General features: G+C 33.4%; 1 protein-coding gene across 4 annotated transcripts in view; it reads left to right on the forward strand.

Moving 5' to 3' along the window:
- lrpprc (leucine-rich pentatricopeptide repeat containing) overlaps positions 1 to 16,541 on the forward strand; it is a 121,465-nt gene that overhangs the window by 25,383 nt on the left and 79,541 nt on the right. For all 4 annotated transcript variants that reach the window (XR_015505166.1, XR_015505167.1, XR_015505168.1 and 1 more), the window contains 9 exon segments: positions 161 to 279; positions 361 to 454; positions 3,610 to 3,679; positions 6,645 to 6,672; positions 6,758 to 6,815; positions 9,524 to 9,630; positions 14,308 to 14,385; positions 15,090 to 15,146; positions 15,229 to 15,342. Coding sequence is in view for 1 of the 4 variants with exons in the window: in NM_001142592.1 (NP_001136064.1) it covers positions 161 to 279; positions 361 to 454; positions 3,610 to 3,679; positions 6,645 to 6,672; positions 6,758 to 6,815; positions 9,524 to 9,630; positions 14,308 to 14,385; positions 15,090 to 15,146; positions 15,229 to 15,342 (725 nt within the window). In the remaining 3 variants the exon portion in view is untranslated.

The raw sequence follows: 16,541 nt of genomic DNA on the forward strand, positions 1-16,541 counted from the left end.
CAAATTTAGTTAGTTTTAGTTAGTTAGTTTTGCTCAATAGACCTGCAGTCATCCATTCCTAAACTTACTTTGGTGCAGATGAAACCTTTGCATGCCATGATTTACATTTTATAATGCACATTTGATTTCACCAGTTTTTTTTTTGTTTCTTTCTTTTCAGCTATTATAGAAGTTCTGAGAGGCATGCAAGAAATGAGCGTCTCGCCAGATGTTGATGCTTTTAGTTTCTATATCCTGCCGTCTTTTCCATCATTGGACAATGCTAAGGCTTCTCTTAAGGTAACTGTACTGGATATGTGAATACATTGTTGGTTTATGTGACTGATTTGGAAAACTCTAACATGGGTTTGATAATTGCAGGAGGCCGGTGTTGACGTGAACACAGATGGCTTGATTGTGGCAGAATTACGAGTCCAAGCATATTCTGGAAACCTCGCAAAGCTACTATCTCTGAGTAAGCATTAGCTTCCATGAAAATTACTTTCCCTCAACCACTCTCTGTCAATTTTCCTTATACCTTCACATATATATGCTCATTTTCTTTCACAGACATAACTCTGTGGAGAGATTTATTTTTAGATGTACCCTGTATGATAGCACTAATCACTTAAAGGCTAATAGCCACCTCTCAGAACAGCACACACTAACAGACAGATATATGATCCATTAGGCTTTTTACGTTAGGGTTGTTAAAGTAAAGCACAGAGTCTCTTTATTTCATTCTTTTGCTTCAGGTTGCCTAATTGGAATACTTCTAAACTTTCCTGTGTCATAAATTGTGAAATAAAACAACCTTAAAATGTGAAACAAAGGCAACCTGGGTAAACTGAATGCAGTTTTTTTATTGTATTTTTATTGTATTGAAATATCTATTATCCATGAAAAAATGCCCCTTAAAGGTCCCTTGAACTGCAATTTTTCAAGACCTCTAGTTTTAGCCCAATACTTTGATTGGCTAAAAGTTCAGCATATTTAAAATAATTAATGGACATTGTGGTAATGTATGACACAGCTAAAGAATATCAAAGGGATTATTTTCAATAGGCCTGTTTACACTAGATATAATGCTGAGTGATGATTTTGTAGCACAATGACTTCTTAAATTTCAAAAGGGAAATTTGATTTCTCAATTTATGGCTTATTTAGACATAAAATTTTGTGTATTTTTTAAAATGCCAGTAAATGGCATTACTTTAGCCACAGTTGATCATTTTAGAGAATTAATTGGCTTTCTACAGCATTTCAATTGGGTTCAAGTCAGGACTTTGATAAAGCCACTCCAAAACTTTAATCCAGAGGCTGACTTACACTTGTATTGTGCTGAATAATAGGGGACTGACTTCATTCATCTGACTGAGGTGAATAAAGGCAGGTGCTTTTGAATTATAGATGATACCATTTCCCTTTCACAGTTGTGGCCCCTGCTGTATTTTTTTTCCATGCAAGATTGGATTTTTGTTTTTTACTTTTCATTAGAAAAAAAAAAATCTAGAATTGAAATTGCCAGGAAGTTGACAAAAAGGTCTAAAACCATAATCCACTCCAAAAGAAATTTTTTTTTTATCATTAACTCAACTTCATGTTGTTTCAAACTTTAAATTTTTATCTTATGTTAAGCACACGGTCCCACTTTATATTAAGTTTCCTTAACTACTATGTACTTACATCAAAAATAAATACAATGTACTTACTGTGTTTATAATGTATTTGAGAACACTTGTGGTGCTTTTGAGTTGGGATAGACGTTGGGTTATGGACAGGTTTGGTGGTATGGGTGGGTTTATGGGTGGGTTAAGGTGTAAGGGATGGTTTACAGTGTATTTACATATGTAGTTACAAAAGTTAATTACAGATGTAATTACATACATGTATTTAATCAATAAGTACATTGTAACAAACTATTAATTCCTGTGTAAGTACATATAAGTTAAGGCCACTCATTATGAAGTGGGACCCAGCACACAAATATTTTGAATCCATTGAAAGTAAATTCGGCGAAGCAGTGGCGCAGTAGGTAGTGCTGTCGCCTCACAGCACGAAGGTCGCTGGTTCGAGCCTCGGCTCAGTTGGTGTTTCTATGTGGAGTTTGCATGTTCTCTCTGCGTTCGCGGGAGTTTCCTTCGGGTGCTCCGGTTTCCCCCACAGTCCAAAGACATGCGGTACAGGTGAATTGGGTTGGCTAAATTTTCCGTAGTGTATGAGTGTTTGTGTGAATGTGTGTGTGGATGTTTCCCAGAAATAGGTTGCAGCTGGAAGGGCATCCGCTGCGCAAAAACTTGCTGGATAAGTTGGCGGTTCATTCCGCTGTGGCGACCGCGGATTAATAAAAGGACTAAGCCGACAAGAAAATGAATGAATGAATGAATGAATGAATAAAAGTAAATTCAAATAATCATATGAAACTTCAGAATGTGCATATTAAAATTATACGAATTTAGCAGTTACAATCAAAATGTTGTGAACAGTATTTATTTTTAAGGTTTTTGAATTTTGGCTTTTATTCACACATAAATGGTAATTAGCACATATAAACAAAGGCTCAAAAATACCTCTTTGACAAGAACAAAGGTCTCAAATGTCAAGAAGATCTTCTTGAGCTTCTGTGACCAGACGTGAAAGTTTCCATTTGGATCAATATATTTAATTCATATAAATACGATTTTTGAAATCTCTATCAACTAACCAAGTTTTGGATGAGTGGAATTCAAATAAGACTAAAGTTTTTAAGTGCTTTTAAGTTTTTAAAATTTGGTAATTTAATAGCTATAGCTCCAGTCGGCATTTTTATGTGGAGTTTGCATGTTCACGTGGGTTTCCTCTAGGTGCTCCAGTTTCCCCCACAGTCCAAGGACATGTGGTACAGGTGAACTAAATAAACTAAATTAGCCGTAGTGTATGCCTGTGCTTTTGAAAATGTATAAGTGTTTCCCAGTACTGGGTGGCAGCTGAAAGAGCATTCGCTGCGTAAAATATATGCTGATTAAGTTGGCGGTTCATTCTGCTGTGGCGACCCCTGATGAATAAAGGGACTAAGAAGAAGAAAAAAATGAATGAATGAAAGAATAAAAACAGAGTTGAATGGCCATAATAGTTCCATGCTTTTAAATATGTGCACTTCTGTTAGCAACTTTCAACAAACAAACTCGAACTTTCTGATAGCAAAAACAGAACTTTACTTCATTACTTTCAAACTTTAAAAAGCAACGTTTTCACTGCAGTGTAAAAACATTTGTTCTCTCGCTTGCTGGATAAATTGAGGAAGACGCCTTTGAGGGCAGTCGATTAACTTGTACACAATTAAAGGCAATATTACAGAAAAACATGAGAATTGTAGGCTAATGACTTCATAAAATATGACAACAGATATTCAAAGCTGAATTCTAAAATAGCAGTAGACACTAAATAACATGACAAATTCAATTTGAATCATCGTAATAACCATTATGACCAGTTATGATCCATATAATCATTATGAGTTATAGAACTCTAGTATTAATTGTATTGGAACAACATGAGGATAAGTAAAACCCCTCCTAAATATGTTCAAAAAAAGATATTATTAAATCAAAAATATTTGAAATGTTCACTCATACATTCTTACTCTTACAGTGTCTTCACCCGCTCTCCCAACCATCGACCTCAGTGTTTTTAGAGCCGGTCTGATCGCTGGATTTAAACGGTGAGTAACCAAACAAACTCTCAGCATGCGAGTGTGTGCGCAAGTAGTTTTTTTCTGCCTTTTGGCTAGACACAAACTCATTCGTCACCTCATGCATATGGACACAGTCATCTCAAGCCCAATTACAACATGGAAAGAATGCAAATCGAGTCAGTCCTTTTTGTTTCTTCGCCTTTCTATTCTGCTGAAAGACTACTAACTCACCCGAATGCCAAATGCTCACATTGAAATTTCACCGATCAACATCGCTGTCACCATTTCTTTAGTTCTTTTTTTTTTCTCATTCCATCAAACAATCACCTCATTCCTCACACATACTCGTAAACCTGTCATGCCGTTTCATTTATCACGTCATTTTCTGCTGGTATCATTTAGTGCACTCAGTAAAATCTGTGGCATCATGCTCAATATTTAAGGAGCAGCTCTGTTTTTAACTGGGATTTGAGCGAGGAGGCTGTAGGGCAGCAGATGCTTCTGTCCTCTGTATTTAGCAAAGCATTTAGATGTGAAAGCAGAGCAGGGAGGCTGCCGGCAGCGATGGATGTCAGCTTTGTAATTGGGGTTGTCAGAAGGGTAGAGGGGGCTGTCGGGGCCTTGTCTCCTTACTGACCTGCTCTTGTAATAGTCAAGGTCAGGAGATAATTTAATCATTAAACAATGCTGAATCTTTTTTCCTTTCCTCGTCTAGTGCTGTCCGTCGACAACATGCGCTACCAGCACTGCATTCTGATTTCTAAATGTGTAGATGGATTGGATGTGCATTTGTGTACATGCGACCATTGAGGAGTTCGTTCAAATGAAATTTCTGTCATTTATTACTCACACTCAAGCAGTTGTGAACTTATTTGAATGGCTTTCTTCTTTTGAACACAAAACAAGATGTTGTGAGCAGGGTAGCCGCAGGGTCTTTAAAAGTCTTAAATTTCAAAAGTTACATTTTAGGTCTTGAAAGTCTACTGAAATATTGTGTTGCAGATGTTAAGTCTTTTTAAGAGGTCTTAATTATTCTTTAATTTTTAAAATTAAAATTAGTTCATGTATAGCTGCTCAATTTGGCAACTAACACTCATATAATCCCCAACAATTTATCTCAATAAAACCTTTTATTTAAAAATTAAATAGCATTTTTAATTCTATTTAAGATAATGTTTTGATTACATTCTTTACAGTAGCATTTGTTTAAGCTTTCTGCGTTTATTTACTGCTGAAGATCCTGTCCTATATTTTTTATTATTAAACGATTGTTATTGTATTAAATGTATTTAATTATAATAATTTTTGATAGGGCAAGTGGAAATCTTTTCCAACTGAGAGTTTCGAAAACAAATCTTTAGCATTTAATCCTGTATAATGCTACAATTTCAGTCATAAAGGTCTTAAAAACGTCTTAAAGAGTCTTAAATTTAACTTGGTGACACCTGCAGAAACCCTGTGTGAAAAAAAGCAGGACAAAGCAGGACAAAAAAATACAGTGGATATTAATGGCGGTTTGTCCCAGGATATCTTCATTTGGGTTTAACAGAGGTAAGAAACTCAAAGAGATTTGGAACAAGTGGAGGATGAGTAAATTATGACAGAATTTTCAGGTTTGGGTACCTTTTCTAAAGTTTTTAAAGCACAGGAAACACTGTAAATATAGTATGATGATGTTAGAATGAAATAAATTATTTTAAATTGTTATAAATAATTCTGAATTCGTCATCTACTATAATCCTTAAATATATTTTTATTCATTTTGGAGTAGGCATGAGCTAGTTTCAGTTTCTGATGGTATGATAACCTTGGATAAAAATATCAAGGCATTTCTGTATTGTGATCAACCCCCCCCCCCATTGAACATAATATATTATATTTAAGGAAACATTTAAACTATTTTAGAACAGAATTAACAATCAATTAAATAATTAACTATTACTCCCTTCATTTGTTTTAATAACACAGATTTCTTTACAACACATTAAAAAACGCTTAAACACATAGGAACTGTAAAACAGAAAATTTTAGCGGTTTTAAAACCTTGACTTTTCCAAACCACAGTAAACCAGTCATCGTCCCATGCCTAGTTTGGAATAAAGAGTTTTTATTTAGCAAAGATTTATTTCATTTACCAAAATGACAGTGAAGAGAATTGTTAAAAGAGATTTCAAGCTAATGCTGTCAGTTTTAATTTTGTGTTTATCAAAGATTTTTTTAAACAATTTTACAGTTTAAAAACATTATTGATTGATTTTTTTTTTATTGATTTAGTTTGGCAGGGACAGTGTATATTAATTAACATTGCTGCAAACTCAATTTTTCATCCGTTGTTCCTACAGTACATTACAGTAATAATGTAAAAGTAAGAAATGTTGAAAATGATGCTGCGGTCACACTAGTGTTTGAGCTTGCGAAATTCTTTTGTATGGTGCTGCGAAAATGGGCAGGATTAAACAAGATGATTAGACATAAAAAAGCGATTGTTCCATGTTTTAAATTTCTGTCCAGAACATGGACCAATCACTTACTTTTTAAAATGCCTAATCATCTTGTTTAATCCCGCCACTTAAAGGTTTTTAAAAATATTTCTTTTTAAATATGTTCAAATAGAAAAGCAGTTTTAAATTGTTATTTTTCACAATATCATACCATTGGACAGACTGCAGACTGTGAGCCAATGGGACTTTTATAAAAACATGAAAAAAACAACAACTCTTACCCAACTCTTAATTGTAATTGTAATTGTCATTACATTTTTTTTGTTCCACTTTAAGATAGTTTGTTGACTTGAATAGTTCTTTTTGGGTGCAATATTTAAAAATCCTAATGAATGATTTATAAAAAGATTAATTGGGTTACAAGATATTGGAATCTGGTCCCTGTCTGGCTGGCAGCTGTTAGGGTGAAGTATTCTGTTTTAGTTGCGCTTGAGATGTTTTCATCTGTCTGCATATATGAGTCATCTGTGATCTTCTACTGCCCCCTACAGGTTTCAGAACGTGGAGAACATGGCGAAGGTAAGAGCAAATCCAAGAAAAGTTTTATTTAAAGATAATGGAAAATAAATGTAGTTAAAGTGACATGCTTATCTGTTTTTTACAGATCACAGAACTTCTCTATAAAGACGCCCGCTTTGCTGCTGATGGCCATGATGCTTCCGGTGCGTTAATAGTATATATTTTTACACTTAAATAGATAGTTCACCATTTACTTAGTCAAGTGCTTTTAAACTTTTATGAATTTCTGTGCTCACAAAACAAGATATTTTGAAAAATTATTGAAAAAAGTACAAACAAAAAGCAACAAACTACTAATAATACTGTGCAAGTCAATTGCTGTTTTTCTCCAACATTTTTCAATATACAGTTGAAGTCAGAATTATTAGCCCCCCTTTGATTTTTTTTTTTTTTTAAGTATTTGCCAAATGATGTTTTACAGAGCAAGGAAATTTTCACAATATGTCTGATAATATTTTTTCCTCTGGAGAAAGTCTTATTTGTTTTATTTCAGCAAGAATAAAATCCATTTTTATTTTTTTTAAAAACATTTTAAGGTCAGAATTATTAGCCCCTTTAAGCTATATGTTTTTCAATTGTTTACAGAACAAAGCATCGTTATACAATAACTTTCCTAATTTCCCTAATCTGCCTTATTAACCTCATTGACCAAGTTAAGCCTTTAAATGTCACTTTAAGCTGTATAGAAGTGTGTTGAAGAATATCTAGTAAAATATTATTTACTTTCATCATGGCAAAGATAAAATAAATCAGTTATTAGAAATGAGTTATTAAACTATTATGTTTAGAAATGTGTTAAAAAAAATCCTCTCTTTTAAACAGAAATAAACAGGGGGGCTAATAATTCTGACTTCAACTGAATATTCTATTGTTCCTCTATTCCAGGGCTGCCCAAACTTTTTTTTATGAAGGGCCAAACTTATGGGCCGAAGGTTAATATACCAAACTATTGCATTAAAGCTGATATGTTTGTTTTTCTAATTTATTAATATTTTTACTTTTTATAAAAACTTAAAAATTAAACATTAAAAGCATAAATAAACACAATAATTAACAGAATAGTGTTCAATGCTGAATACATGAGTTGCGCCTGCCTTTGCTTTGATTTGCTCGTCAGTGTCTTCTGTATTGTCCTCTGTCTTCGAGTGACAGTACTTACATTTTTAAAATTAATTGGTGCACAGCTTTTAATTGAAACATTTAATTTTACTTGACTTTTTTTATTTTGTAGCTCAACGATTAAACAAACAAACCTAAGGTTATGTTAAATAAGAAATTACTATCTCTGTTGAAGGCATTCAATCTAAATCTCGTCTCAAGACTCCAGTGAGACTCAAGTCATGCTTTAGTTTGAATAATAATAATGATATTGTCATAGACTGATATTATTTCTGTAATATTAACTATACATTTGTATAGTTAATTGTATATTTTTACAAAAATACTTTAAGACAAATCACATTCTATTTCTGAATAATTTAAAGGATTTTTTTGGGAGGAAAGGAACTAAAATGCTTTGTTTTATACTAGTTATTGTACACTGAAATACTAGTTTATAATGTTTGTAAATGTTTTAATGTGTTATATTTCAGTACAAAATAATAATTACTTTATTAAGTTTTTGTTTTACATTCTTCAGGTGATACGAAGTACAGACGTTTCGGCACAATGCCTTCCTCAGTGTGACACAATCCTCTCACTCCACCCTTTTATCCCACAGTCAGCCACATTACGTCATTAGTTAGTAATAGTTAAAAACAGTCTCCTTTTCATTTCAATATGCTATAATTAACCACACAAGCAATATTTACCTTCACCTTTAAAAGCAATATTTTACTGGAAAATACCTAATCAGTTATCATCATTCACTTATTCATGTCTATATCAATGCAATGAAATTCGACAGTCGGAAGTGAGAGGATTTTGTCACACGCTGGGGAGGGCATTGTGCTGAAATGCCTGAACAATGTAAAATAAAAACTACACAAAGTAATTATTTAATGAGTGGGAATCATGTCCTTCTGAAAAATATTATTGACTAGATTAACGCACCAAAAAAGCACTCAATACTCAGTACAAAATAATAAACAAAATGTACCCAAATGAATGTGACTTGACTTGAAATTGATATGCACATACAACTTTGTGTTTTGTTTTTGTCCTCAACAATGCAAATCAGGTAACATTTATAGTTAGGTTTATTTTCTGGGAAATATGGTAACACCCGTTCTGGTGCTGTACATGAGACAAAACAGGAATCCGTATTCTTGTAAACCTTTATACCTGCATGTCCTGTAAACTGATTTCTCCACCAGTATTGTCTGTCTGTCTGTGTGTGTTTATGCGGGTCTGTTGGGAAAGGGATGGAAGTGATGGAGTTCATCCTGACAGCTTTGCTTTGCATTAAGTGTGTGTGTGTGTGTCTGTTTGCTGACTCTGCGCTGAGTGAACAGAGCTGCGGCGAGTGTTTGCCGTCTCGCTGCACTGGTACAGGCCTCCGCGCTGGTGTCCGAGCAGGTGGGAGCGATGGAGACCGTCTCTCTGTCTCATTCCATCAGCATACACAACGCTGGTGTGTGCGTGAGGCTGTCAGCTGCCAGCTTAACACAGACTTCAGTCAAGAGTGGGGCAAAGCTGCCAGAGTCAGCACAACACACGCACACACACACACACACACACACACACACACACACACACACACACACACACACACACACACACACACATGGTTTAAGAGCTGAATTGCAATGTTTTTATTTTTTGATCTTACAGAAGCTTTGTTTATGAGACTCTGATTATGGATTTATTTATAACAGAAAGTGATGAAAATGGTTCTTCTCTCCTTTTGCAGAGAATGTGGGCTACTTCCTTTACAATCTGATTGATTCTATGAGCGAGACGGAATTGCAGAGCAATGAGGAGAAGATAAGAGAGTATTTTGGCCTTCTCAAGAGCATGGTAACTTTTTAATCACCATCACTGTTTGTTAAGTAGGCCTTAGGGTGCTTTTACAGCTAGACTTTTGTTTCAGAACCTGTCTTGTTTGCCCAGTTAGTACGGTTCGTTTGTCATATGTGAATCCAGCAATCTCGCTCAGATCCGCACCAAAACAATCGGTCTGTTTGAGGACGTGAGATTACCGGGAGATTATCACTCATTTGCGGGCATCCGGAGACTCCCGAAACTTCCCGCCTTACTCATAATTCTCTCTTCATATAGCTGTATGCCTATTACATATCCATAAAACACAGTGATATAACCACTCTCGGATCGTTTGCTTTCTCACTCCAAGCGATCCGCTCCAGAGTTCGTTTCAATCAAGCCTAGACCACCTCATTCAAGCGATCTCAAAGCGATTTATTTGGCGCGGATCCGAGAGCGATTGGTGGTTTCACATATGCCAAACGAACCGCCCTAACTAGGCAAACGAGACGGGTTCCGAAACAAAAGTGTAGGTGTGAAAGCACCCTTAGTTATTGTGGTCCGTTTAGAAACTTTGCAGTGTGAAACCAAACCACAAAGAGCAACATTGTAACAATTTTAATCCTTATTTCGAAACAACTGAATCGATTCACAGATGTGAAAGCACCCTTAAAGTAGGGATGCACAGATATGGATTTTTTTGTCGATAGCCAATATATTAGCTGATAAACTAATATTTTAATGTTATGTTTTTAAACAGTGAACAGCTGATATTATTTTTCAAACTTCATAAAAATTTTGATCTGATCTTATTAACTGAATAGTCAACTTTAAGCAAAAAAACAATAATTTCAAAATTGCAAGGTGATTATATAGACCTATATTCATTATTCATCAGCATTTTGGAATCAGCATGCCAAAAACTAATTGGCATTTCCTTTTCTTCGCATAGCAAATTAACATGCAACTTGACTAATAAGTTAAGTTAATAAGTTGAATAACAAAATGGGATTTAATTAACAAACAAGTCAAATAAATATATTTTAAATAAAATGAAAGAACTAAGAACTGAAACCAGCTCAAATGTTCTTGAATAAAACGTGTTACAGTAATTTATATACAAATATTTGATGTCCAAAAAGGCGTTTTGAGAGGTGTTTTGACAGTTCAGAGCCAGCATACAAGCGAAAAGCTAAATACAGACAAGGTGCGTCCCAAATGGCATACTTATGCACTATTCTACACCATTTTGTAGTATAAATAATGTAAGTAGTGCGTTTACACTGAAAACTCTAAAAATAACAAGTACATTTTAAATACCCAGATGATGCACCCAATGCACCCAAAGCTTTGCTCACAGAGCAAAAGGGGCAGAGATATCGGGCACACATGTTGGATAACTTTATTTATTTTGGATTGTGAAAGCAAAATTCTCCTACGAGAGGGATTATTCCACCTCCGGATGGTGAATGCAGTTATACTCATGGCAGGTATTCTTATGTAGTTTAGTCATTTATTTCACTAAATTCTCAATTGTCAAACGTCATCAGGGATACGCATTGAATTTCCACTTAGTAAAATAACCATTAGTGTTCCATTTGGGACGACACCACATACATATACTATGCTGTTGAGTGTGTAAGTGCATAAGTGTATAGTGTGCCATTTGGGATGTGGTGATAGTATTACTTTAGAAAAAGCGGCATAAATTCATCCCATTTGGTGTCTTTAGATTCTTTTGAACACGTGTAGGTGCTGCTTGTCAATCAGACAATGCTTCTATGTTTGTTCTAGCTGTCAATTGCAGGAAAATTTAATGAGAGGTTTGTGATAAACCACTGTGAGTTTGAAACTAACTGCAGGCGCTGTGTGATGCCCGTGCACACGAAGCGGAGTCCGTCCAATTTTGATGCAACGCGTAAGCATTGAGAACAGATGACTTCATGGCGAGCGCAGTGCATAATATAAAGACAGAATGTGGCGGATGGTTGAGAACCCTTATGCTGGATTTAGTGACTGGTGCTCGTCTTCCCTGCTGCTGTTTGGAGTGCTGTGAAGGCTCTGTTGGCTCATTCCCTCGTGATAATCTTTATAAATTTACCGATCAAACTGAATACAATCTTATATTAACAACACATGGTAGGCAACACGTTGATTTTATATATACATATATATATATATATATATATATATATATATATATATATATATATATATATATATATTAATTAATTTTCTTTTCTGCTTAGTCCCTTTATTAATCCGTCGTCGCCACAGCAGAATGAACCGCCAACTTATCCAGCGCGTTTTTACGCAGCGGATGCCCTTCCAGCCGCAACCCATCTCCGGGAAACATCCACATACACTCATACACTACTGACAATTCACCTGTTCCGCATGTCTTTGGACTGTGGGTTAAACCAGAGCACCCGGAGGAAACCCACACAAACGCAGGGAGAACATGCAAACTCCATACAAAAACACCATCTGACCCAGTTGAGGCTCGTACCAGCGACCTTCTTGCTGTGAGGCGACAGCACTACCTGCTGCGTCACTGCGCCGTCTGATTATAACGAATAATGCTATGATGTTTACACATGTAATATTTTTCCTTGGGTGATTTATACTAAAATACAAAATGACACTCTATCAAACATATCTACAATGATAAGAAAAATAATTACTTACTGAGTTATATACTTACAGCAATACCACACAAAGAAAGGATGGAATAGAATAAAAATAAATGAATAAACAATGTGAGGTAAGCTCTGTTATACTGTGCAAGTTCAACCTACATATGCTCGAGGCAGGCAGTTTTGTACAATGACGTAATCTATCGGCATGGAGATATCGACCTAATTTTGACATAAGACTGATAAGGATAACATAAAACATTGCATTTATCTGCCGATAACGATATGGCTGCCGATATATAGTGCATCTCTACCTTAAAGTGATAAAATGGATATTAAAAGCATTTATAATGTTATTAAAAACATAAAACTTTTTTGGAAAAAGGTTGTTCCTTTTGAAGTCTTTCACCAAATAATTCTTAAAAATTATTTACAGTTAAAGTGTATAATTAATAATAAGGGATATTAATATTATTAATTAATAAATTAATAATAATAATAATTTAAAATGCTTCATGAGTACCACATTAATGTATTAAGCAATTTCTTAATCTAACCAGCTGTAAGGCGAGTCGAAACCTTACAAACTTTGATTTGAAGCAAAGTAAATGAGAATCCGAGAAAAAAAAGCTAAGGTATATAACTTAATTTCCAATCAATCATGAAGGAAAGAACTACTGTCCCATGAAGCATTGTGAAAGGCCCTGTCGACTGTTGTGCTCTGTTTAGCATATAGGCTAAGCTAGCTGGCTAATTAAAGTTTTTCAGAATCAGAAAGAGCTTTATTGCTAGGTATGTTCACACATACGAGGAATTTGTTTTCTTGACAGAGCTTCTACAGTGCAATAGAATTACAGAGACAGGACAAAAAAAAGATAATAAATATATTTTCAAAATAGAAGTAAGTAGGGAATGCAAATATACTAATTGACAAATGTATGCACAGCTATATTAATATTTACAATGTTATATGTGTAGCTGTTATGTGCAAATTGGCATATAAAGTGTGTTGTTAAATAAGTGTATATGTTTATAAAAAGCGTATAGCAAGTAGTGATGTTGGTTTTACAATGTTTTTTATTGAATACAAGAGAAATAACATCACTCCATTGAAAATACAATAACAAAACTTAGGAAAGAGAAAGTCTTTTTTACAAAGCCTTATCATTAAGAAAAAGATTATCATAAGACACTTCTTCTTCTTCTTCTTCTTCTTCTTCTTCTTCTTCTTCTTATTGTTATTGTTATTGTTATTATTATTATTATTATTATTTTCATTGTATTAATATTATTATTATCATTTTTATTTAATTATCATTATCATTATTATTATTATTATTTTTAATTTTATTATTATTATTATTATAATTATTATCATTTTTATCATTATTATTATTAAGAATAAGTTAAGAGATTCAACAATGAACAAAATTTCAGCAAGGAAAATATTAAATGTAGGTATTGTCTTTAAAAACTAATTTTTGTGTATAAAAAATTGTACAATGTTACAATTTTAATGTAAGTTAACGATAAGATCAGGAGTATGATTGCTGCCAGACAAGTACAGAAATATATCTATTATAGACAAATTTAAATGATATTTAAACAATGTAGATAAATATTAAATCATGTTATCCCAAATAAATTGAACATAAATGCAGTTATAGAATAAGTGAAATAAAGTTTCTTCCTGTATACTGCAGAAAGTATACAAGTTAGATATATGCTAGCTGGCTAATTTATTAGCTTATTGTTCATTGTACATTTAATAAAGATGACAATACTCAAAAAGCAAGTCATGCTTATTATTATTATTGTCATCATCATCATTATTATTATTATTATTATTGTCATCATCATCATTATTATTATTATTATTATTATTATTATTATCATTTTTATTATCATTATTATTATTATTACACATTTAGAGTTTTATTTACTTGCTATACAATGTAATATTAAGTAAAGCAAACAAAACACCACATGGAAGCTGTACAATGCTATAGACTGTGATTATTGTTCTTTTAATAGTGTTTTGCAATACTGTTTATTTCGTGTCTTGCGTTTCTTTCAGAACATCAACATCTCTGTGAATATTTTCAGAGGAATCAGGAACATTCTGGAGTCCCACCATGTTCCAGAGCTTGTCAAGGTATTTTGTTTAATTAGCATTGGTTTTTGATTTTTACAATGCTCATACCCGAGATTGCTGTCTAGTGGACAATGGGTGAAATAAAGGATATATAGTGATTTATGAATCAACTGCCTATAACACACACTTACAGTGCTCAGCATATATACTGTACACCCCTCACAAATCTCTCTTTTAAATGTATATTTTTAATAGGGAGCTTTACAATATTATATGTGTGGATATACATTAGATTAGTCAGTACTGAAGCCAAATCTGGAGCTTGTCAAATACAATTACTTACGATAACGGTCCAAAAACTAGTACACCCAAATTAATATGTCAGAGAAAAATTTTAAATACAAATTGTAAAAATTTTGTTGAAATTTTGTAGGTTGTAACATCTTTTTGCAATATTTTGCTTGAATTTAATTATATTATCTTTCAATTTCTAAATATGTTTGGTGACTAAAATATTATTGTAGTAAATACAAGTATAATAAATCTGTTTTGTTTAAATGCACTAAAATACAATACCTATATTCACTGAGAAATGGATAAAAATATTCGTTTTAAAAAGGGGTGTACTCAGTTATGCCGAGCACTGTATATTAACTACATTACAACACCCTTTCATCATGGTAATGTCAAATCTGAGTTGTTCTGGTAAGGTCTGTAATAATACTGTTAATAAAGCAGCTTATTCTTTTATATCTTGTATTTAGGAGGCTCTTACTCTTGTGGATAAGACGGATGATATGACTGAGGTGATGATGTTTAGAGTAAGTGTGTGCATTTGATTTATTTCTACCGAAAGCTCAATGTATCAGATGTGTTAGTCAGCTATTCTCTTGTTTGCAACAGAGTTCTGAGGGAAGAATTTCAGCCTTGGTGAAAACACTGGCAGAGCAAAAAGCTGAGGGCAAACCTGCCCATTTAACCCTCAAAAAACTCATCAACGTCCTGAGTATTGAGGAGGTGAGGTTGATTCTTGTATCACTATCAATGTGTGCTGTTCGTGTTCAATTCAAATTTTCATTTCTATAGCACTTTTACAATGTAGATTAGCATAGGAGTTCTAGTAAACTGAAACTGTGTCAGTCCAGTTTTCAGAGTTAAAGTTCTGTTGAAAGTCAAAACACTGAAGAGCAAATCCATCAATGCGCAGCTCCACAAGTCTTAAAAAAAAGCAAGCCAGTGGCGACAGGGGCAAGGAACAAAACTTAACCAATTGACAAAAGTAAAGGAAAAAACCTTGAGAGAAACTAGGCTTAGCTGGGCTCAACCATTTCTTCTAGTGTTCTGGATTGTTGGGATTTATTTCCATTTATAGAGATCAACTGATGTAATAAATGTAATAACTGTAAACAAAAACACATTTTTAATTATGTCAATTCTCAACATTACTATTTTACTGTTTGTTTTTGCAAATAAATGCAGACTTCAGCATAAGAAGCTTTCAAAGCTTACCAAAGCAAATTTTTAAAGTTTACTAGTGCTTATTAAAAACCTATGTGCTGAAGCCTATAGTTAAAGGGATAGTTTACATTAGAAAGTTTGTAAATTTACTGTAAATTCTTGTCTACAAGTTTATTTTTGAAGTTTAAAATTATTTAAGATTAAATTTGTTAGTAGTAATTACTTATTTGCTGCCTTCATGAGTGTAAAAATAAATAGTCTAAGTTCTCTTCTTGTGACCAGGGTATCCGCAGTGTCTCAATGTCCTAAAGTTCAAAAACAAAATTTTAGGCCTTAAAAAGTCTGAAATTCACTGAAATGTTGTCTTGTTGGTCTTAAAATATTTTAATATTTAAGACCATGTGTTTTATTTTATTAATTTTCTTCTTGTTTATGCAAAGCTACCCAATCGATCCAACACACATACAATTACCAACAATACATCTCAATAAAACTTTTAGAAAAAAAAAACTTTTTTATAATAGTCCGTTTGGTTTATTAAGTTTTTTTTTTTTTTTTTTTTTGTATGTAAACAACAACAAACTTCTGCTTGTTTTGACATTATTTAAAATGTGTGACTAAGAAAATTTTTTTTACAATTAGTTTTTTGTTTTTCTTTGGATGAGGCAAGTAAAAAGTTGGGGCAAGTTTTGCTGGACCATTAAAAAAAATCCTTAGCATTTAGTTATAGTTAAGTCTGAAATTTCATTCTTGATGGT

This window comes from Danio rerio, chromosome 13 (assembly GCF_052040795.2).
Source record: "Danio rerio strain M-AB ecotype USA chromosome 13, GRCz13ab, whole genome shotgun sequence".
Classification (NCBI taxonomy): Eukaryota; Metazoa; Chordata; class Actinopteri; order Cypriniformes; family Danionidae; genus Danio; species Danio rerio.